This window comes from Amblyomma americanum, chromosome 10 (assembly GCF_052857255.1).
Source record: "Amblyomma americanum isolate KBUSLIRL-KWMA chromosome 10, ASM5285725v1, whole genome shotgun sequence".
In the NCBI taxonomy this organism is placed as follows: Eukaryota; Metazoa; Arthropoda; class Arachnida; order Ixodida; family Ixodidae; genus Amblyomma; species Amblyomma americanum.
The window spans coordinates 38,452,829-38,477,919 of record NC_135506.1 but is presented as its reverse complement, the minus strand read 5'-3'; the positions used below and the strand labels follow the sequence as shown (position 1 = coordinate 38,477,919).

Sequence of the window (25,091 nt, the reverse complement as noted above, 5' to 3'; positions counted from 1 at the left end):
AATTTAAGCCTTGTGAGACAAATGCCGACCTTTAATTCATATTGGAAATCTCCTTTTCACTTATTTTCATACAAGACATACACGCCTGATGTGACGCATGACCTCGGTTTCCCGACACAACGCCGCCCGGTTGACTCGACGCTGAATGAGAATTTTAACGCTTTTGCGGTGAAATTTTGACCACAGTCGTGTAACCGGACCCGTAAAGAGCAAGTTGAATTTTTTTCTAGGTAGCCTCAACATCACAGTGGCCAGCACTCTACAATTTGGGTGTATGTAATAGTTGATCATGCCAAAGGAATGGAAAGGGGGTAGATGCTTTAAGCTTACCGAATAACTTTCAAATCTCGGCGAATTATATTCTCTCTACTGGGTTAGAAGCTTCCACAGTTTAGTGTTCCTTAATCCGATCTTTGTTCTCCTGCCAGGGCTCACCATTGTCTAGTATAGCTACTCTAGATGACGCACGTTTATCAAATTTCGTCGTAATATTTTCCACAAATTATACTTTTCTCAAAACCTAGGAAGTCATCTTTAGTTAAATGGTAATATCTTCGGTGTAGAGGCGCTAAGTTTGTCTCTTTTCTCAAGACCGCTGTCCCGTTGATGGGCTTCTTCCTTACTGGTTTTAACCATCGTTTATTCTGAAATGCTATTCTAATTCGAGGTCACACTCTCCTGCAGTCACTACTCTCGCTGCTGAGTACCTCCACCTCCGGCGTAATCTCAGAGTATGCACAGAAAAGTATTTAATTTTTAGTCAAACCATTCCGGGACGACCACGTTCACTTCCGGTTCTCCAGATTGCGGAAACAGGTATTTATGGTCTGCAAATTGTGTTGTACTGCGAGCTAACACACCCCTTCATATCCTTAGGACCTCCACTATATTAATCTATTGCCTGGTTACATGCCTTCTTTTCTTGCCTGGCACTGAAGTCACACATTACTACAAAACAGTGTTTTCACTTAGCGCATTGCATACTTAAGGTTATTCTAGAACCTCTCGTCAGTCTAGTCTTCATAACTGCGTTTATTCCTTAGGCACTGTTACGATAACTGCCGCCCTCTCTATAAAGGATTAAAATTTTACTATGATGCTAGCTTTATCCTTATTTTTGAAGTATCTGCTCAAGACAGGAGCATAGTAAGGAGGCCCCTATTTTAGCAACCCATATGCTTTATCTGTCCTCCAACAGCAGCGCTACAGGAGCCGTGAAGATGACTTGTGACAGATTACAAATCGATGTGAAAGGCATCCTGAGCAATTACGTATTTAGCAGGACAATAAAACTGGGTTTGTGAGGCGAAAAGGAGGTTTCGCACCTTCTGTGGAAGCCGTTACTTCGTCTTTCTTCGGTGGGTTCACTTTTCCTCCTCCTCCTCCTTTGGGGTCTGAAAAATCAAAACAGCAATTTCTCTTGTTCACGATGGCTGAAAATTACCGGCTAACAGTGGCTTCCTGCACCATCGGCAATAACAAATGTAATATTAAACGACATTCGCGTGATTGCTTCCAAAATGCATGTAGTAATTATCGACACCATGTGTGCGTTTGCGTTCGTTTTCATGGAAGAAAGACTTCCTTGCGCTTCCAGCGTGGCAGTTTTTTTCCTATTGCCCGAGGTTTAAGGAGAATCTCGCCGAAGGGTGCAGTTCAAACCAGTGAAGTCATCTTTCGAGTGGTTAGGCTTCTGGTTTGCAATATCATGACCCCGTGTTGCCTCTTTTTTGCTCTACCGTTTTGATTGCTGATTCGATAAGACATGACATCAATTTAAAAAAGAACTGTAGTTGCAAACAAGAAACAAGATGCAGTGGCGTAGTACGGTAAAGTTTTTTATGATATCTATGGTCATATTACAGAATAAAATGCCTGCATAACCAACATGCGTAAGACATTTTTCATGCACTTCTTCAGAGGTGCACTTCCAAAACGACACAACAGTGTACCCAATGTCAGGGTTTCGGTCGGTTATGTATGACAAGTCGTGGAATGTCTGTGGGGATCTGAATAGCTTAATATTTGCCTCTGAGAAAAAAATCTGCAAGTGTAAACGAATAGTCGTGAATTCATTTGCTGGCTTTCGTCAATCAGAAGAGCACATTTTTCTGAGAGTGCTCTGGGGCTATATGAGAGAATATATCGCTGCGTAACCTACACTTCCAAACTAGAGAATTCACAAGGCGCAGTGGTCTAATATCTGAGTGTCATTTTAATTATTGCGGCAGCTTACTCTGTTGTTCCTACACGCAAGTTTAGCGACCGGTTATTGCGCGCATACTGCATCTCGCGAGGCTTCTGGGTATCCGCGGCATATCTGCCTATTGACCCAATGAAGTGATTTAGAATAAAGAAAGAATAGTGAAGTGAGAATAAAGAGATCAGAATAAAGTCGTCCGCAGTTACAGCAACGCCACGCAATATTGAGCTGTAAAAAGAACATTTTCAAGCATAACTTAAAGATTCCTAATGTCATGCTGACAACAATGCCTCTCACACCACTACCCGGTAAAGCTGCTACTGAAGTGAAAAGAAGTGATAAGAAGCCAGCGGTTGTTACAAAAAGGGGAGTATCGCCATTGAAGGATGAACAGCTAAAACCAATCATCTTTGAAACAGCGGCTCAGCACAAGAGGCAGGAACTCAGAGAATTAAAACAGCAATCGTTTGTATGTTTTAACCAAATACAGGTGGCATATGCCTTAGTCTTTAAGAAAGCCCGTTGATTTTTAACTGAGCTGTGTGCAGCGATGTATGCCCAAAGCGTAGCTAGAAAATCTGGCTATTATCCTTCGGCTTAAAGCACATCTGTTCTGAGGTTACGGCTGCAATGAAGAAATAAGATGGAGTCGAAAAGCCTGGAAACGTCAAGCATATAACGCAAATAAACAAAATCAGCTACAATAAATACTATTTTCTGTGTTAGTTCATAACAACATAAGCCCACAGGTGTTTCATTTGTAAGAAAAGCTTATCTCAATAGAAAAAAAGTATCGAAGACGAGGCGGCTTACGCCAGAATGCAGGTATGATCCAATACAGGTTGTCTTTTAGTATGCAATAAATTAAGTGGCGAGAAAATTGTGTGAAGTGAGCTGACTTTTATTTTGCCCGCCTGCAGATTACTTCTTGTGAAAATGTTTTTTTCAAGTATTGTGCACGAATTATAATAACTACGAGTGACGTCTTCCAAGGCGCATTGCTGTAACCTTATGCGATGCAGCGAAAAAATTTCGATATGACGCAATGAGTTAAAATGATTACCTTTCATGTATAAAAAGCTTTCTGGCTCTTCCCCAAACATTCTGAAGGTTCTTTTTTCGGATCATAATTAAGTAGACATTTCAGTGAGCGCTTATTACTGTCATTTTCATTCTACAAGCACGAAACGGTCGTGAAGCATTGCATCGTAGATTTGTACTGAATTACCCAAAATCAACAAGACTCGGATGGCAACCTGCCAAACAATAAATCTGCTTGACTTGATCTGCAGCCTTCACCTATTTTATTTAGCTTTGGTCACCGCTACAAGCCTAGTGCAACCTGTCGTTGCTTTGCTACGTATGAGTTGATTTAACGACAGAAATTATTTTTCTTTCCGCAGTCCGGTCTTTTATTGAAACTCCTCACTGAAAATTGCTACTATCATATTTTTAGATATTGTCAAGAAAGCATGAAATAATCATGTTCGTGTTTTGATAGAATATTAGTAGAAAACATACTTTAGTGTGCGCGACCGTGCCAAGGGTACAATGTAATACTCAATAAGCCAGAAGGAAATGTAGGCAACCATGGCAAGCTTGCGACTTTTTTTATGGTCGACTTAGGTTAAGAAAATTTCGCCTACAACCATACGGACAGGAGAGAAGCTAAGTTTGGCGTTGAATACTTTTAGCGAAGAAGGTAGAGCTTACCCTTATTGACGTTGAACATTATTGTTTCTGCAGAATGGTAAGTGTGCTTTCATTTTTCCTGACAGGATTCACATTTTGCCTGTTATAGCAGAATTACAGAACGTTTTCAGTAGCATTTTACGTTACAAATCTTTGAAGACGAAAGTTTCTTTCAGAAGATTACCAGGATATCACGTTGCAACACTAAACCCAAAGTTTTGAGCAAATTTTTTGGAGAACTCGAGCATGCTTCGAGCTTACATTGCAGATGTAGCTGGTTGACTTACTGCCGGCATAATTAGATTTGTCTTCTGCCTCCCCGTCTTTTTCTTCTTCTGCAAAAAGAGAATAGTGAACTGAATATTCTTAAATTTTCAATGCATATCGAAACAATTTCAATACACTATATTATATTGTACAATGTTATTACTATATTCTTTCAACCGCCTTGTACTTGGCTTCGTTTAGGTGAAATGCTTGGAAATGGGTTTTGCGCCCCACCTTGAGTATAAGAAAAAGATCCTTGTGCCATGGCAGCCATGGCGCGCTTTAGCCACGGATGCTCTTGCATAAAAAAATCATTATTATTAATATGTTATGATATTTTAGACATAAGCTTGGCAAGAAATTTTGCACAGTGAAAAAGCTCTCTTGCACTAGCTCACTAGCTAAGCGTAATTCTCGAGCAGACTATGCCTGTTGCGACTTAAAAAGCTCGTCAGCAGTGCAGTCGAGGAAGGCCAGCTTACATATGTTCACTCAGGGTTGAACAAAGATTAATTTAGCCTAAATGATAGAGACAAAACCATATGCAAGGAGTAATTATGCAAAACATAGGAAACAGGCCTTGCTGCTCGTGCACGAAGTCATTATTCGTCACATCTATCAGCCTCTATTACATGTACTGCAGGACAAAGGACACTGCAGGTAACTTTATTTGATCTGAGCAGAATCGAATGGAAAGTTGGGCTAGTTGGAAGCTGTTCATGATGAAAATAGGGGCGCAAACAAAACGGAGACAGAAAAAGAAGACAGCAGGACGAGCGCCGTTTGCATAGCTGGATTATTTGGAAGGAAACGAACCGTTAAAAAAGAAACAATACTAAAGGCAGTGACAAACACGTTAACATATCTGGGTTATAAAAGGAAACAAAAAAGACGAAAAACTAAAACCTGCGCAGATAGCCTATTTCCTTCATAGATAGCAAGACTGAAGGCTTGCTTACGTAGTTTCCATGCGAGTCTGTGTGTAATGCTACCATCACCACTCTGGTTCTTTGTTGCGGGTGATGATACAACACCATTGTGCCTCAGAGAGAGGACGGCATTGTTGCATTCTCGGAGATGTTCACTCACCCCAGACGAACAATCAATTTTTCATTCTCTAACGCGAATGTTCACATACCGCCCGGCTTGGCCTATGCACATTAACGCACAGAGGTATTGAATTTTATACACCGCACTTGTTTCACATCGCACACATTTCACTGTATTCTTCACCTTGCAGAAACGGCAACTACTATCAACACTTACCGCCTTCCTTTGCACAAGAGGACAAAGTCTTTCTAATCTCAGGGGGCAGGGCAGAGTGGGCTACTCCGACATCATATCTTTTTACAACCTGTCTTAACCCATGAGTTAAACGGTGCATGTAGGGTATCACAGCGCGCTTCTAGTTCTCTTCAGTGGGTGATGGACAGCCTTTGACCGACTTCATTAACTTCATACAGGACCGGGAAATGATATTGCTAGGATAGCCGGCTTTTATCAATCGGGGAACTTTAGCATTGAAGCTGTCGCATAGAAGATGAACGGAAGCTTTTGTTAGGCTTGACTTGAGACTAGAAACAGCTATTCCATTCTTCACTATTCAGAATGTTCGGAGTTGTATTTGAGGAGTGCATTTTTTAGCTACGGCAGTACTGCCAGCAAACATACCTAGAACTGAAGTCCACCTTGAGATCCAGAAACTGAAACTCATTGTGTTTTGGAACCTCCAGGGTAAATTTGATGCCAGATCCACACCCTTTGAAGGTTTTCAAAATGATCAACATGCTGTTATTGAACCCCGCGTTATCAACTGAGATCAAGAAATCATCGACATAACGAAAGATGCCCTTTTGTAAACCTTCCAATATTTGGCAGACAATACCATCGTCTTCGCTCAAAAATAAATTACCCAAAATGCGTGCCAAAGGCGACCCGATACAAATTCCCGACTTCTGTCAGTATACTAGAGCCCTTACTTGCTGCGACTGCAGCCACCGTGGCCAAATGTGCAATTTGCCCATCTGGCATCGCAATCACTTGCTCTATGCGACCAGTCCTTTTCCTTTGTATTTCTATCAAACTTGAGCGACTCTTCTGTTCCCAGACTGCTGATCTAGAATAGTTTTCTGCATTCATCGGCAAGCGCACTATTGTCCAGTTATTCAAATCCTCAGTCATGGGCAGCGGGTCTAGTTCCGAGTCAGCAATGCAGTTTCACAAAGGTGCCGGTATGCAACCACATTAAATGGAGGCATCCGTTGTTACGAGAGGAGTCTGTTCTCTGATAAGTGTAACCACCTGCCCGCATCGAAAAAACGTGGCAACTTCATTGGACGCTGCGCCGACAGGCAGAGATAGATAGAAACGAACTGCGTCTGCCCAACGATCATTCCAAATAGAGAAGATAAACGACCAAATCTGCCGGCAACATTCGTAGTGCTACAGCTCCGATCCTGTGACGTTATTCTAGGCATGACCTTTTTCGATCAGCACCTAGCATTCAACTACCTGCGAATGAAATCAATAATGAGCTGTCCAGAAGATTTCTTTCTCCCTGACACGCATCTAGATCATCAGATTGTTCTCCGCGTAGGTGAGGAACTAGTAAAAGTGCCACCTCTGTCTAATCTCCGTTTTAGTTCCTGCGTAGATTCAGGACAACTTCGGGGGCATCATCGAGGAAACGAATAGTTGCTTTGGTCCTCAAAAACTGCCACCAAAACAGGAATTACCTATTTAAGGAATGACCGAGCTGAGGTTCTGGCGACAAAGTCAGAGAATAATATAGTACTTCACCATCGTCCTCTGGGACTTACATTATAAGTACACACCTAACAAGACGAGATGTCAATATTGGACGCAATCCAGTGGTCCCCTGGCCGAAATGAGCACAGGCTCAAGTCAGTTTTGAAGTTCCAGCCAGCTTTTGGCGCCCTGATCAAACGCCTGACGAAGCCCCTGCAAATTAGTGACGCGAGAAAGTCAGACCAACGGGTTCCAAGTCGAACAAATGGTCCGTGTTGGAGTCACCTAGTTGTGGAAAGGATTTTGGGCGGTGTCGACCGGTTTCCGTTTTTTAAAGAACAGTTTAGGTTTTTGTCTACTATGGACTGAACAGCGCAACTAAGACGCATTCCGTCTCGCTTCCACGCATTCATAGACGACGCACTAGACCAAGTCTCCAAGTGAAATTAAATCTCGCCGAGGTATCTTACAAGTGGCGGCTTGCAAAGCAAAGTCAAGGAAAGGGACGAAAGTATGACGTAGTTTTGTTTGGCACTCTGGCAGGGAATGAATGAAATAATGAAAAACACTTATTGACTTCACCTAAGCTTTCTCTGGCAGTTGGGCGAGCCCCTAGCTCAACGTGCCTATAGAGACTGCAGAAGGTCTCGCCCTGTAACCAACACATCATTGGTCTTTCAGGCTTGGGCAGGACGAAGCTTCCACCTACTCCTTCTTTGAAGAGCGAGGAAAATATAGCATGTACGGGAAACCGTGGGCTGCAGAAATACCTCGCAGCGTATTTATTTGCAGACTTGGACGTTTAATAGACTGCTGTAAAGTTATTCCCACATCAAATTACGAATCATACATGATAATCAAATCAAAAACAATGCATTGGGGAAGCATCTTTGCTGAAGGAAGGTGTATGATGCAATAACCTCACACAGGCTTCGTCATACAAATGTCATACAATTTGTGCGATATTGAATGACAAATTATGATTTTGAAAAAAATGAATGACATTTGCACAATTTTTAAGATTTGAATGATATTTGCATTGCATGCGTATGAGAACTGTATCAGTTTTTTACATCATACAACTTTTTTCAGCAGGGTTAAGCTTCATCTGTCACCTCAGCGTTCCTAAGTCAGCCTTTTTGTCGTAGAACGCTTCGAAGAAGAACGATGAAGCTAAAACTCTGACCAGCGAAAGTATTCTCACTGAAAACAGTGCGAAGGACGGCGCAGTAATAGGCGGGCACCACGATGTGTTACTGTAAATAGGTAGGTTTTTTTTCCTACAAGAAGATTAGGAAATTACGTTCCTGCCTACTAGGCCATCGTACTTAAGTAACAATTCTTGCGACAAATGTGTTGAAAAAATCCACAGAATATTTATACGTTTCCATTCTTCCAAAGCTTCAAGTTTTTTATGTGCACCCTCCACACTTTGTGTACCTTATCCATATGCGAGCACAAAATTCTTCCAAAAGGCTATTTACGCGCACTCAAGTGTACACAGTTCTGGTCACGCTAGTTGTGACTACTAAGAGCTCCTTAATCTCCGCTGATGCTATTCTTACTTAATTCCTGCGAGGCGCAACTTCATTCAGTTTCTATAAGCAATATTTCACGAAAAGGTGTCCACCTCGAACAATATGGAACAGCGCTTGCAGCACTGTATGCGGAATAATTACTGCAGTAAGAAACGGCTAACTGCCCTGAAAGATCGCGCACTACCCATTATTTCACTAAAGACTTTGTCTTCGCTATATGCAGTATCAATGAACACTAAAAGTATAAAAACTCACCGTTATGGCTAAAATGTGCACGTAATTGATTGAACTTATTTTGTTTAGGAGGATAAGTTGACGAAATAACCGGCTGGATTGTAATAGAAGCTTAGATCAGCCCAGAGAGCTTTTTCTCTGCTCTTTTTCATGCTTTTTTTCTTATTCTTCATAGTTACAAGGAAATAATTACAGTGCTCTCAAGTTTTGTTGCAAAATTCCAATTTGTGACTGATATAAAGGCCCTTATTCAAAGAACGAGGTGACCATCCGCGGACAAAATCGGTAGCTACGTCTTGATGCCTTCCTAGCATTTGTAACAAAAGCTTCGAAACCTAACAAGTGAGAGCCTGAGATAAAGACGACTGCTGAGTGTTTCTCGGTGAGAAACCGATGTTTGTATATTACATAGCTTCAATTGTTTTTTTTCATAAATTAATAAATACTCAGAAGGATCCAGCGAAGCGCAGCCATCCGGCTTCAAGCTATATAGCTGCCTTAGTGGCCGTATTGCTGCGTTTGTGGCCGTATGGCTGCGTTTGGGCTGACGCTAATGAATGAGTAATTACTCAGTTATTACAAATCAACTTTGCCCCGGCGGTTATCCTGAACATTGAAAGAACATCTGCCCAGTTCGAGTTGTTGATCAACTCTTACTTGTTCTACTATATGATAGTCGTCCAGGTTAGCTCAGTTGGTTGGCAGGCTGCTCTGATCAGACGATGATCCCTGATTCCAAACTCTGACAATAACGAACATTCCTTCCACAACTCTGCTTGTGCAGAAGCTGTAAACGTTTCTTTGTAGCCGTGTGGCTGCGCTTGGGTGGATGCTAATAATCAAATACTCCCTTGTACGAAAAGTATCATACGACCTGGGCATGTTTACGAGGTATTCAGCAACCATATTTTGTGAAACATTGCTCTCTTCCAAGTGTAGTGAACGAAAAGAAAGTATGAAAAAAGCCTTGTAAGCATACTACACGACCTTAAAGGCGCGTTTCTACCCAAAAAGCCCACTAGGTTTGTCACCTATTAAAAAACATTATGATATTGGCTTTTACTGGCTTGATGTGCATCCCACAGCTCTTCCATCACTTGTTCTGGTTAGGTTTGTCGTTATGAGGAGGCGTATCTGTGCCATTCGGTCACTGAAACTTACACGCTGCGCTTTGTTGCTGTTTAGGTGCTGTGCTAACATTTTCGACCTGTTTAAATTAGTACGGTTTTGTTGGTTTATCATTCCTGTCACTCCAACGCTAGCGTCCTCAAAATTAGCTTCCCTCAAAATGCGATCGGATGAAATAGGCAGCATCAAGCTTGGATGCCGTCAAAACAGCTCCATTTAGTGCAGTTGTGCAGTAATGGAAACAACTTGACAGCATTTTAACAGCGTTCCTTTGGTCCTACCTTCTTGGCCGCCCATGCTGCCGGCCAAAGCTGCAGCCAGCAACACTGCGAGCATAATCCCGCAGCAAATGGCCACCAGAATAGCCTTTTTACGCGTATCATCATCTCTGCATGGAAGAAAAAAGAGAGCGGATTGACATCATTGCATGAAGTTGCTTGCCTTTCTTCAGCATCAGTCGCGCCTACTGGACCAAGAGTTGGGTCAGTATATATGTATCTTTTTCCGTTATTGCTTGGGAGCCATAGTTTTTTCATTATTTCTATACCCCAACACCATATAAGATGTCTAGCCGCATTATATAACAATCCAGAGTACTTACGAACTTTTTTTTCACCGGCTACGCATTGCTAACATATCGACGATTGACTCTCACAAGACAGCTTATATACAGGGCCGTGTACAATTATTAACAAAAGGCAACACTTCATAATATATTAATTTCTTCACACTCATTTTTTTTGCCCGCAGACTTATTGTGATGTCCACTTTTCAATCGCAATGTCCTTGGCTACTTACAGTCTCAATGGTGATGAATAAAACCTGTGATTCTTTCGAGTCTCGGCACAATTTCACACTAGTTCTGTGGAGCGGGTCAAGCTTAAATATGACTGAAATGAATCCACTATCGTTCAGAACGATAAACGCCTACGTTACCACCACCATACAGCGGTGCCTATTTCCGTTTCCGGTGGACATTGATGTGAGGGCAATGAGGTTGCTCAGTCTGCTCCTGCAAGAGCTGTACTTGGAGAGTAGGCTGAGCAGTCAAGTACCGACGCTAAGTGCATTTATATGTCTGCTTTTCCATTCTGCTCTTTCTATTCATTAACTGGCGAACGCGATAACCGATAACTACTCCCCAACCAGGAAAAATTCGTTCCAGTGATAATGTTGTTTTTCCAGATAATACAATTGGATAGCAAGGTTTGGTAGCAATTACTATATGGGCTAAGGTTCGAATTTCTTCATTGAGATTTAGTTCCAAAAAATGTGGTGTTATGTTCGTCAAGACAATCCTTAATGATTGTGACATAATTTTGTGCAACCAAAATTTATATGAACATCGTGAATGACAGTATATAATAACAATAAAAATGGAGAATGTAAAAAGAAAAGGTAAGCCGTCGTAATCAGAGAGGGTTTTAGCATGTCTGTGCTTCTGATCCAAGCAGCTCATCACATCCCAGTGCTGCACGGAAGTGTTGTGCGCCTAAATATTTGCGCTTAAAACACATTGTAATCGTTACACACGTTGCTTACAGCCTATTTCTAAAATAAGTTGTAATTGAGCTGGGAGGCTCTTAGGTAACGTTTAATACTCTACTCCTACATCCATAGCGCGAGTTGGAGATAGCCTGGCTGTGCTGAGAGCGTGTGCCCTCCATACGGAGTGCACTGTGTCTTAAGGAGGAAGAAAATGTATTCCTGGTACGACAGTTGTGTGAGCAGGCTAACGCAACACCAGTCAGCGCTGTCACGGAGCTGCACGTACGGATTACAAACAATAAGTGTCTGACAAGATAAAGCGATGCGGTATACGACGTGTACCTGGTTGTGTTGCCTTCGTAGCGGCATGGCCTCACGATATGTATGCAAGCGTTTTCTTATTTTCATGGGATAGCCTTTAAACTCCCATTCTGCCGAAAATCCGCTGTCGGCGTGGTGATCAAATGATACAGGTGACCCCTGTCATGCAGTTTTGTGGCGTCATCACAATCTGCCCATCGGACTCTGAGTTAAGTTCCCGCCGTTTAGGGTGGCAATTAAAGTAGTGATTGGTCGCTCGGGTAGAGCAGCCTGTGCTTCACAAGCCCTACTGGTGGCTGTATTTGGAGCTTTATCGCTGCGCCACTATGCCAGGAGTGGTATGAGGATTCCCTGCATCTCTATGAATGTAGAGAATAACAAATCCTGCACATGTGGGCGTGCAGTCCAAACCTTGGCGAAGTGATGAGAAAAGAGGTCCTCAGGCTGCCGAATGAAGCCATTAAAGCTATCACGTCAGTCCGTTAGTCAGGAATGTCCCTTCAAAATTCGGTTCTGTTCATTTGTTGTGAGTCTTCTCTAAATATGCTTAGTTTAATGGGAGCGTTGAGGTTACAAAGCTCTAGCTCGCATTCCGCACCGGTGCTTCATTTCCAGTACTATGCTTTCAATTTGCAACGAAACGCCATGTGCAAGCCCCCGATACATTTCTCTACGCTCAAAACCGCATTTGCGTGTGCGAATGGAAGGAAAAGACTGAGCAGGACAGTCAGTAGGCGGACCGGGCGACACCAAGTGAACATTAAGTGCGCAGTGCTGACGATGTCTGTGGGAACATGGTACGGCAATTACAACGTCGTGATATTTATTGTGGCGAAGTCTTCCCCGATCCGACATATTTATAGATGAAAGGGAAAAAGCTGGATGGATTCTTCGAGTTCCAACTCGTCGCGGCGCGGATGGAGCGTCTCGCGTGGCGGCAACCTTTGGTCCACGACGGCGCTGCCAATCCGGTTCCTCGTTATCGGAAAAGGGCTCACCATTTGGTCCCTTATATATCAGCTGCGCGTGCGGATGACTAAAACGTTAACATGAACCTTGCTTTTTAGAATTACTTACATTACATGTTACATTTAAAACTGGTAAATTTGTTTGTCAAAGTACAGCTCGGAATTGTGATGATATTATATTGCAAAACTGGGTAAAATAAATGGTATTACTTTAAAAATAATTTATGATTTCACGCATACAAAACGCACACCGGTCACCTGTCTTAAAGTCTATAAAAATTTCTTAATTTATTGCAACGTAGAACCAAATAACCGTCAAAGAAGGCGTAAAAATTTTTGCCCTGCATTGAACAAGGGTGCCTTTCGGCAGGCAGAACACACGCTCTGCTGACATAGTTTACGCAAGGTAATTCTTGCAGTTATGAAAACTTCAGCTTTCGATAAATATAAATAGCGGTAAAACCACGCGTTGGTGCCTATGTGTTCATATCAAGCATCAGTCGTCCAGCTGGCATGCTGGCCAGGGCTTTTCGCATGCCAATCTGGATTCCTGGCCGCTCATACCGAGAGTGGAGAGACGAAAGGTTGCAGGCATAAATAGCAAGGTTGCATTTTTAAAACTAATTTCGAGAGTGTTCTGAGGACCTTTTTTGCAAATTACAGCCAAGAATAATTGATAATTATTGAAAGAAGTTGTTTACTTGTTTTATTTCTCTTAAAGGAATTTGTTCACTGCCATGACTGCTACGAAGCACACAAACCGGCACATAAAAATTCCCTGAATTCAATCTCACTCTGCATAATTTCCTGATAAGGCATATACTTCCTTTGATTAGTGCCATTTTTCAAGGCACATACTTACTGATTTTGTGCTGAAATTATAAATGCAATGATTACATTATGATTTCTACTCTATAACTCTCAGAAGCTGCTCATGGGCTGCGAGCGCCACCAGAGAGATGGTTTCCGAATTATTTTAGGCCAGTTGGGTTTCCTGAACGTGCGCTGAAACCACACCACAAATGGTACAGATGTCATTATCTAGATACCAAAAACAGCGGTTACGGTACGAACTTATTCTTGTGTTTATTAACAGTGACAAACACCATGCCACACCAGCAGGTCGAAACAGATGACGGAAGCGCTCCCGACACGCCCAAAGCATAACGGTAATTTTATATTAATTACGCTGTAGGTAAAAAAAATACTTGACCTACAAACAATTAAAAAAAAAGAATAATTGCCATTATTACTGTAAAAAGTAGAAAGCATTCAAGAAGCGTATCGCGTTGGGCCTGTTGGTGCATGGTGCAAGGTAAAAACCCGGCGCAACAGGACAGCGTTCACAAGAAAACGAGTGCACTGGCACGAATCGTACAATGACGAAGTGTCCTCCCTCTGCTATCTTTCGTTAAGAATGCAATGCTTTTAGCTCTTGTTTCCGGGAGACCCCGGGTGACTTTGGCGCCAGAACAAAGAACACGGAGGAGAACTTAACGAACTTTGGCAAAGCGTTCAGACCTCCTGGCGCTACGTGCTGCGCTGCCGACGTGCAGATCATGAGTCGACGGTATCTTCGTGATCTCGTGGTGGTTGAAGCTATCACCCCCCCCCCCCCCGCCCCCCCCCCCCCCCCCCCGCTGCAGGACAGTCTCAAGCCCAACCTTGGTTGATTTGATAAGCTAGGCAACATCGTCGCGTGAGTTGCCATCATTAAGTAACGCACGCGAACCCTAGAACACAGGTCATGTGGCGCCATCTCTCAACACGGCCAGAGACAAGACCTAATTTGTCGCCCTTCGCGTGGTGGCCATTGGATATTGTGACGGCGGCGTATGTACAGCCTTTGCCATTGTCCCAGCATTCTTGTATAGCATGAGTTCGCAACGTCCGCTCTTCTTGAGTACGTGGCGAGCGCTGGTATCCATATATCGAAAGCGCAAAGAAAGTCGGACGCGCTGTCACTCGTCAATAAAAGCTCAAGGAAAGAAAAGTGGCTGTTGAGGGACGCCCCTTCAAGACTCTACTGCCGCTCTCAGTATACATAGGGGCACTCCTAGATTACGATAAACCTTTACTGTACACTGCATTTAATGCTTACACCTGCTCGCAATGATGAAATACTAAATGAATTTCTTCTTTGAATGTTCCCTGAACTGTGAGCACTTCAGCTTTCTATTGCGAAATTCTGTGTGAACTTGATCTTGATGCGTGTTAAACATTTAAGGTATCTTCAGTCGTTCCATTTCACCGGCTCTTTTTCTTGTGAATGCCGCTTTTCCCGCGGGATTTGAAAATTCAAGGACTTCTCCACACGAAAACTATCACAGTGTATGTAAATTGTTTGAGAGTTAAAACACGGAAAACACTAATGCTTTCTTTTCAATTATTCCAAGAAAACAATACCGGTCTTGGAAAAGATCGGCCAGAAAAAGGTGTTCAGGCTTCCAAATATTAAACGCTGCCTGCTATAAAACATGAAGGCGACACAGGGCTTACCTTGTTCACTAGTTCCTACAATGAAAAGAAAAAGAGCTTTCGTAAAAACCAAAATTAAAACCAATGAGTCTTGCTCGAGGCGTTAGTGAACACGGCTTGGCAGCCTTGCAGCCGTTGATGTGGAATGGCCGTAGTAGCATCCGCGTCCAACGAGGATGGAAATTCAATTAAGCATGCAACCTTTCTTCGACGTCACTGGAGCGAGGAAATGCATTTTTTTGTGCCAGTTAAAACAACTCGGTATGTTCACGGCTGTAGTGCTCTGCGCGCCTTCTGCTGTTAAACCAAGCATAACAAGGTCTGAAACCTTGAAAAACTGGGTCATTGACAGGAGTTGGCGATTACAGCTTGTTCAGACTCAACTTCAAAGTGCCTTCATTAAATCCTGTGTGCATGAAACAGAATCAAGTTTTAGCAGTCGAGTGATTAGGCTTATTGGTTCTGGCTTTCCACTCGACGTTCTTTCGTCTGCTGCCGATGTGTTGCTGAAAACATTAAATGTTCCCCAATTATCACTCCGAGCACTTAATCTTAAGCAAGAAAGCGAGTGGCGATCATTCCGTACATTAATAAAATCTCACTTATGTTTGAGAAAAGTTGGAGAAAGACTCGGAGTGGACGTTGTTTTTTTTTTCTGGTGCGGAGTAGCTAGAAAGTTTCTTTATACGCGGGAGAAGCGTGGCAAAACAATCCCAGAGTTCACGGTGTCTTCCCCATGGCGATTTCACTTCCTTGATTTTAGTCAGAATATCATACCCTCGCTTTTTTTTCTAGTACCACTCAGCTCTCTTCTGTTTATTAAGGCTAGAACGACAGGTTTATTTTCTATCGCTCACTGCACTCTCGTGTTTTTTTTTTTCAAGCGAAACCTTTTTTTGTAAGTTTGCACCTTAAGGGTATAATTACATTATAAAACCAAACAAAAATATTTTTCTTTTCGCAGGTACAGAATATTTGTTACTCGTCGAAAGAGGTCCTCCGAAATACCCTGCTTTTCATTATTATTCTTTTAGGTATTTGACTTTCGTGCCTTCAATTTCTTCCTCCGCTTTACTGAGCAGGTCTTTTATACTCTCGCTGGTTCACTGCCAACTCTTGCTTGAGACAATTTTTTCCTCAAGTTAACTTTTGACCCCACATAGTTTTTTACTTCCTCGTTCCGAAGTCACGCTGTACTGTTGCCCTGCTTAGTTACTAGCAGCACAAATGTACCAGCAAAGTTCCATATAACTGTGTTATTCTCTATTAACGGTTATCAAACCTGTTCCAAAATAAAATCTCTGAACACTTCTTGTAACCACACGGAAAGTAGTAGTGAAGAGGATATGCCTTCCTGCCTGGCAGCCTTCCTAGTGAAGTATGGTGATAGCGTGCAAGCGTATGTAAACAGTTTCAACTACATGATGCATAGGCTTCTTCATAACACTAAGTTCCTGCAAGATTTCTCGCGCTCCAACTGAATCAGATACTTTCTTGCAATGCACGAAATCTGTACACACGGGTTTCTTACATATTTGGCATATCTACCTGTATATTCTGGAACTCCAGTTGAATGAAGCTATTGCTATCTTTTAAGGTATTGGTGAGCGCTACCAAAATACGGAAAGGGACGAACACACAAGCCAAGCGCTTTCTAACAACCGATAAGAATAAGAAACCGAGCTATGATGCCATACATTCATAACATCTCCCACAGAATAAGGAAGACAGCGAACAAGTACGGAGCTGAGGTGGTTTTTTCAGTTCCCAATAAGCTATTGGAATGTGCAAAAAAATCAACGAGAATGAAGACCACAAAAAAAACCTGGGTGCAACGTCAAACACGACATCACCTCTGTAGAGTGTGAAGAAAACGTCATTTACAGTATTCCGCCTAGCTGTCAACGAACCTACGTAGGGCAAACGGGTAGATGCCTGAACAAGAGGCTCAGAGAGCAAGAAAGATTGTGCGAGCAAGTACCAAAATCCGGAAATCTGGCACCATATTGCGCACACTGCAAATGCACCCCGATACTAAAAAACACCAAGGTAATAGGTCGGGCCAGAAACAGACGGGAACGCGAAATTATCGAAGCTTTCGCTATGCGCGTTGCTCCAGGTAACCAATGTCTCAGCTCCCCTTCGGTGATGCTAGGGAGAACCGAATTTAACTACCTCAGGAATAGCAATCTTCGGCTGTTGTAAAGGCACGTGTTGATATTTTATTATTATACATTTTTCCTTCATATCGCTCTTGTCAGCGTCGTGTGCTCTTCCCTCCTCTGTGTATGATTTGACGTTAATATGTGTATATAGGCATGCTTCTTCTGATAATAAACAGTTGTTAGAAAGCGCTTGTCTTGTGAGTTCGTCCCTTTCCGTATTTTGGTAGCGCTCACCAATACCTTCAAGAATGCATTTCCAACTCGCCCCAGTTGTAGCTCATTTGACTATTGCTTTATAATGGCCATTACCCAATAAGCCTATAGGTAATTAGCCAATATGTAAATAGCGAATAAGCAATAGGCAATTAGCCGATAGGGAATTGCCAATTCTAATGGCAACTACCTCAATAAATACCTTGTCAGCACGAAATAATTTACAAGCAGTGAAAAATGTAATATATCAAGTCACTTATATTGCCTTTCTTGTTAGTATTTAATTAGCATTGTAAATTTTCTGTATGGTCTAGGCCGAGGCATTATGAATGGCTTGCCTTTCAAAGACCAACTGCCTACTATTCGCTGCCTATCTGCAGTTGCTTGATGGTCACACGCTGCTTTTTATGTTTGCATTATTTGAAAGCCTTTTTTTATAATGTGAGCTGTTATTACCTAGTTCCTAAGTTTGCCACCGTCGTCCGCGTCGTGCTGGTGTCGCCATCAGCGCAAGGAATAGCGTGCGCAGTGCCTCCCACTACTTGCCCCCAGCACCTGCCTCGGCAGCAGGTGACAAAGGGGAGAAAGAGGTATCGTCTCTCCACATTTATGGCACCGAAGGAGTTGAAAAAAGGGGAAGAGAAGAGGCAGAGGGTGTAACAGGCTGCCAGTGCTGAAGCGATGGAGCGAAATTATTTTTTCACCTTAAGTGAGATGAGGGGGAGAAACGAGGGAAAGGGTAGAGGTGACGGGAGCTTAGGCGTCCCCATCGGCTTCGGGAGGTGGTTAGTCTCTCTCTTTTCCTTCTCTTCTCTGAAAATGAAGAGAAGATTTCTCTCTACTCCCTTTGCCTCTTACAAACTCAGGCCTCACACGCCAAAGCGATTATTGGAATCAAGGCGGAAAGCTGGGCTAGTTGGTGTTTCATCATGAATTAAAAGACTAGCGCATATAACAAAGACACAGACATAGAAGTAGACAGGACGAGCGCTAAACATCAACTGAGTTGTTAACTGAACATAAAGGAACATATAAGCAATTCGGTGGTGCATGCGCACACTGGGTTAACAATACATAGACAATCTAATCAAGGTGTGGCAAACTGTTATCTAGGTACATTTTTTTCTTTTTTGGTCAAGGTAAGTGAACTAGTGCTTACACAGTTATCACCTTCTCTGTCAATGTGATAGGCCTCACAAATCTCACGACCTAACTTTGTGCCTCCCCTACCAAGCACACACGTGGCACCAAACGCCGGCACGCACCCGCACCGCTTACAATGCTTGGCCAAATGACCGCCCCCCGCCAATGAATCTACCAGCGTGCTGTGCTCTCGTAGCCCCAAATAGAGTTATTAGACGCAGTAAAAGAGCGAATTGAAAGCTGGGGGGGCTGTTAAGTTCCAAAATAGCAGCGGGGTTTCTGTAAATGACTTTGTAGCGTTAGTTAAGTGTTACCTCTCATCCACCTTTATTTGTTTTAACGACAAGTTGTTCGTGCAGAAAGACGGCATTTGCATAGGCTCATGCATAGCTCCAATACTTAGCGAAATATTTTTAGGTCAATTTGACAAACGCGTTGCAGCGTGCATCAAAAGGGAAAAAGGTGTAGTGAGGTGTTTTAGATATGTGGATGATTTTATTGTGTTTGTGAATGTTGAGAACGAGAGTGACAAACCACAGGTTGTAAAAAGTGTTTTAGATATTTTCGGTGAATGTTCTCTCAAGCTGAGATTCACGCATGAAGTTCCGATCAACGGGTGTCTTCAATTCCTCGAGATTTGTTTGTTCTTTGGCACGGGGCACATCTGCTGGTCGTACCAGCCACGCACAAAAAAAGGAAATTTTAGCGTACAATTCGGCTCATTCGAAATTGGTAAAACGGGGCATAGCAAAAAATTGCCTGCGTGGTTCTCTCGAGAAGTCTTGCCAGCATAAAATTGAGATCAGTTTGCAGACGCAAGTGCACCGGTTGCAGAACGCCGGGTTTCCTATGGATACCGTGACGGCTGTAGCGCAGTGCCTCCTGAAAGAAATCAGGGCAGGTGGCCGCCCTGGCGTGGCAGCGGAAACTAGCTGCAGGAGGCTGAGGCGTACCGCTATACCGTACGTGCACCAGTTATCGCACCGGCTGAAGAAAGTTGGAGAGAGGTGCGGTGTGGACGTGATGTTCACTGCCCCCGAAAAGCTGGTGCGCATGTGCAAAGCGGTCAACGAAGAAAGGAAACCGGTCTGCACCACAAAACATGAATGCAAGTTTGTGCCTTGCACTGCTGGCATCGTATACCGCATACCCCTCTCCTGCGGTAGATGCTACGTGGGGCAGTCTGGACGGTGCCTGAACGAGCGGCTACGAGAGCACAGCACGCTGGTAGATTCATTGGCGGGGGGCGGTCATTTGGCCAAGCATTGTAAGCGGTGCGGGTGCGTGCCGGCGTTTGGTGCCACGTGTGTGCTTGGTAGGGGAGGCACAAAGTTAGGTCGTGAGATTTGTGAGGCCTATCACATTGACAGAGAAGGTGATAACTGTGTAAGCACTAGTTCACTTACCTTGACCAAAAAAGAAAAAATGTACCTAGAGAACAGTTTGCCACACCTTGATTAGATTGTCTATGTATTGTTAACCCAGTGTGCGCATGCACCACCGAATTGCTTATATGTTCCTTTATGTTCAGTAAACAACTCAGTTGATGTTTAGCGCTCGTCCTGTCTACTTCTATGTCTGTGTCTTTGTTATATGCGCTAGTCTTTTAATTCACGATTATTGGAGCTCTACAGCTAACTCATTACAAAGCCCGCCGTTCTCAATACTGGCCCTCCAATAGCCCTTCCACGCGGTCTGTTGCAAGTCGTGATGCTGCAGCACTAGCCCGACCTTACTTTCTTCCTTTTATGCCATGGCGCAGACTTTTTGCAGTTCAATTTGTTTGAGACTATGCCGTACAGTACGATTTCAAGAAAACGAAGCAGCCCCACCATCCGAGAACCGTCGCTGGGACCGATCGCTTATTTCTTTACTGCAGCTTTGTGCAACCAATTTCCTTCGATCTGGCAAGTTTGACGGTGTTAACATCGCGGCCCTGTGGCGGATAGGCAGCCGGAAACCTGTATACCTCTAATCAAGGTAGAGAAATGAAACTGCATTCTTGCCACTTTTTTAAAACAGGTAAGCGCGAATATCTGAGTTTCTCTCCATGTTCTCTAACTTTTAATCCGAAGGGCGGCAGCACGGAGCTGCGCCGGCCTGTATTGGCGTTTCAGTTCTACCCCTTAGTACGCTAACACCGCAAGGGATAAAAATTTCGATGCGTTGTAACAAGCGATGTTATACCAGTTGTTTCAGCGAATATTCAGCAATGCTTAAAAGTAAAGTTTTCGAGTAAAAAAGAACACCTCTACAAAGGAAAGCTATATGCTGCGGCAGACGTCAGTAATTATGAAAACATGGTAATGAGTAAAGACCCTTTTTTCAACTCCGCGAGTACTGAACCCTTTGCCCAGACGAAGACCAGTCTACTTGTCGAAACGTTGGCAAGCACCCAGATGATTTGGCCTGCCTTGTTCACCTTGTGTTGATCAAGAACGATCTACCCACCCTCTCTATGGCATGAGCTGGCTGATTAACTAAAATTTACTGCCTAACTTTTCAACAAAGTTTGCGGTGTATTGTGAAATAGCTATTTTGTAGCCCAGAGGAGACACTTTTGCATAGTTTTCAAAGGGAAGAAAGTAATTTTCTATACTTTCACCGTACGACAAAACGTATTTTTTCCGCACAAAATCAAAACTCAGCGCATGATGACCGCAGCATATCTCATGCAAAACCATAGACCGCGGCGCGCAATTAAATTGAAGTGGTAATTTCCCTGACAAGAGAGTTTTGAGGCCCAGCTTAAAATGCGGGCGGCGTTATGTTTTTCTTCGGCGCTCTGCGCAATGAAACAATCTAAGCGATTGCCAAAGACGCGGCCATCTATTTTCACAGTCCTGACAAGAGGAGCCAGAAAGCAGCAACTGCCAGGCAGGCTAAATGTGAGGCGTCATCATCCGTTCATTCAGTCACCAGGTGCAACTGTTCGTGTATAACCTCTGCGTGTTACGATGTGCATCAAAGGAACGTTTCTTGCGCGAAAGAGAGCTTACGCGGGAGTGGCTGTAGGCTATAAATCAGTAGTTCATATGATTTGCATAACAAGCTTGACAAAAAGCTTTCCCGTTTACCATTGAAGCGTTGCTTTTGGTTGCGCGTGGGCGACTTTTCTATTGTAGGGACGGAGCCTCAAATTATTTAAATGAACGGAAGTGTTGCCCCGCCCTTCAACAGAAAAAAACTTGAATGTCACATCGTGAATATTGTGAGAATGACTGCTCCAGTGAAACTGACATACTCCGTTACTGAAAAGGTAAGCATTGGGATCGTTTATGTGAGCGCGCAAAAGGACGGGCAGTTCTCGTCCAGAGTGCATGCAGCCCAATATCTTGGCCATCCTGTTCCGACAGGTTCCACTGTTATCGAGGTTAGTAGCTTTTTTTTTTACTAGATGAGTCCATGTACATGAAAGCAAGTGACCGGCCAGTGCTACTGAGTATTCTGATAGCGATATCGTTGCGTATATCTCCATCAAACAGGAAACAAGATCAGGAAAATTGCTGGCGCATAGAAAACGAGCCCGGCTTCTGTACTATAAAATTACTTTCAAGACATCTGCAAACCATATCATTAGTGTCTACACCAGGAGCGGAAAACAAGTGACTGTCAGATATGGCTAAAATTTTGCAACTGGTACCTGATTGTAATCGACGATGGGCCAGAATTGACGAGCCTCAATTTTGCTGGGCATCGAATGTTCTTTACACACAGTCTGTTATTGGTGCGGCCAGAGCTGACAGGCTACGTGAGCAAGGACCAGGCAAGACGGTGAGCAAACGTTTGGTGGGGCATTTGTGACAGCCGTGCTGCCGGCTCTTACTTGACTGACAGAAAAGTTACTGGAAAGAAGTACCCAGTCTGCGCTCTAAAGGGCGTCGCCTCTGAATTTGCCTTTGATTTTTTCTCGGATTTGTCCAAAAACTGTGTCGCTTGCAGCACGGAGCCCAGTCACATTTTTCTTCATCGGTTTGGCAATTAACGGACGAGGTCTTTCCCAACCAATGGATCGGGAAGGTGGAACCAAAGCCTGGTCTGCTTGTTCTTCCCCCTTTATCACCCTTGGTTTTTTTCCCCTCAGGATGAGTCAAAGTCAGACAAATGTCTAAGAATCTCACTTGAAGGCGTCCCCAGAGATAAGCTTTTATCTACTGTGAACGCCACGAAAGGCATTGTTTTGCGCATCGCGATAGAGAGAAAGCAATTATAGTGCATGTACAAAACTTGTCTTGTCGCCTTAATTGATATTGCTTTCCTGAATTAGTTTCCTATTTGTGCTGCAACTAATTGAAACATTGAAATGTACAGATTTTTTTTCACGCCTCAAAACACCTATAGTGCAAGTTTCCCAAACATGGGCTCCCACTTGTGAAACACGTGTGCGTCTTCGCACGGCAGAACATTTTAGGCATCTGGATGGAGGCAAATTCAGGCTACAATGCGAAACGTTTCCTACCAAGGAGTTATCAATTAATTTAAATATGAAGGCGATAAAATGTAAACGAAATAAATTGGTAATTAAGATTACTTAAGGCGTGTGAAGAAACCAGCAGCGCTTAAATAACCTGCGCAATATCACAGAAGCGTGGCTTTTTTCCTTTGCTAAAACTGTCATGTTGCTAAAGAATGAAAAAAATCCTGCTTCCTGCGGTAATCACAAAAGAAGAGCGCAAGGCCAGTGCCTATCAGGGTTATCAAAATCGAAGGCCGCGTCATGGGTTGACTAGCTTTTGTGTGCACCAAGGTGCAAAGAAGCAAAATATAATGCCATCCTTCATCAAAGCTCAAAGTCGAGGCTATGGTCGAGGCTCCTTAACCAAAAAAAAAAAACAAAAATAGCAGCGGTGACTCGATTTCACGCATGCTGCACCTACTTCTTGTTGTTAAAAAAGCCGCATCACCCATTGGAATCGTTTTCGTAAATATCGCGAGTATTTATTTCTAAGTAAAAGCAGCACGCTCTTCACAGCAACCAATCACAAGGCTTCTTTCGTATGAGCGCCACAGGCTCTATATTGATCTATATAAGGCTCGTATATAACAGCTATGGGCTGCCTCCTGGTCGGAGGTGCACTAGGCAGAGTTTAATGATTTGAGTCTGCACGGGGTCTATGTGGCGAAATCAAGGCGGGTGCTCGGGGGTACTTTCATTTTGTCGCCATGGAAAAGAGGCCCGGCAGTATGCGACTTCCTGCTCCGAAACCTCATCGTCTGCAGTAAATCGCCTAAGCCACTGTGCCACCATGGCAGGTTGTGAGCAAAAAGGAGAGATAAAAATCGCATACGCACCCGTCTCGGTCATCGATGACATCTCACCTAAACGGGAGACAAGAGAGACAAAACTGCGATCAGTCGGAGTCACAAAGGGGAACATTTAACCGATAAAATAACGTAAACCGAAAAGCGTGCTCTAATGACAGACGCGTCGAGAGCGTAGTGCGATCGCATTAATGCGCTCTCTTGAACTGAGACCCAGGAAGGGCGAGTACTCTACAAATGCGTAAAACATGAAGGCACACAATGAACGCTTTGTGATTTTTTTTAATCTAAAGCGAGAGCAGTTTATCACAAAAGTTAGGATACCACGTTTACGCTTAAGATTATGTGAATTGTGACAGCAGATAGAACAGAATGCTGGACTATAAGCGCACAATATGATGCGCGTACAGTCACAAGTGAAAGCGGGCTCGAGTTTTTATTCTATTTAAAACGTTCAAATGTGAACTTTACTTAAGTATTACTGGCGGCGAATGCCACATAGAGTTTCTCATAAGTAGCTTAACGCAGCCGCCCAGGTGCTTCTTTCCCTAGAGTTACATTGATGCGTAGTGCAAATTATCATATTTCGCTCCGCTAGCAGGAGAGCATAGCGCCGTCTATCATACCAAGAGGAATATTTCTGCAAAGCTTCGTTATGTTTCTTCGCTTACGTTTCAGTGCCGCCGGCATTAGGCTTAGCCACTGTGTCAGTGATGCAAGTTGCAACCAGACTCATCTCGACCGGTCGCACACTGGCGGAACCGGTTATACGTTGCTGGAGACTGCTGTGGTTACTTTGCACGCCGAATCTCGAAAGTTGGTTGTCAGCTTTAAACTGTCACAGACGAGAGCGGCGGGTAACCTGTTCAACCTCCGCCGCACTTGCTTGTTGCATATCGCCGCCGCCGTGTCTGTAAGTTCTTTTTGGGTGAACGGCAGCCCAATTAACATTATCTATTGTAAGCCCTCTTCGCTCTGTGCCTGACTGCCGTCACGCCTACGAGACAGTTTACCTTTTCAGAGAAACAAACATGCAGCTGGGAAAAGATCCTCCAATCCTCCGATCCTCTAGTGGTGGAAGCAGCTCTCTAAAAGTCAAAGTTGGTAATAATGAGCCACTTTATGTATGTAGAACTTTCAGACTAGAACACTGTGTCCTGGTACCAGCGATATCTGGTATTCTTTTGCGCGGCTCTGTAGAGCAAGAAGGAGCATGCAGAACCTCTGCGCAGTTGTGTCTCCA

The 25,091-nt window shown here is 43.5% G+C and overlaps 1 protein-coding gene across 1 annotated transcript in view; it reads right to left on the bottom strand.

Annotated features, from left to right (window-relative positions):
• LOC144108210 (uncharacterized) overlaps positions 1-10,192 on the bottom strand; it is a 247,110-nt gene extending 236,918 nt beyond the window's left edge. Inside the window, exons 1-3 of the mRNA XM_077641489.1 lie at positions 10,092-10,192; positions 4,183-4,230; positions 1,326-1,394 (exon numbers count right to left, since the gene is read on the bottom strand). Of these exons, the coding sequence (XP_077497615.1) occupies positions 1,326-1,394; positions 4,183-4,230; positions 10,092-10,146 (172 nt within the window). The 5' untranslated portion in view covers positions 10,147-10,192. The remainder of the gene's footprint in view (positions 1-1,325; positions 1,395-4,182; positions 4,231-10,091) is intronic.
• Between the last annotated feature and the right edge of the window lie 14,899 nt (positions 10,193-25,091).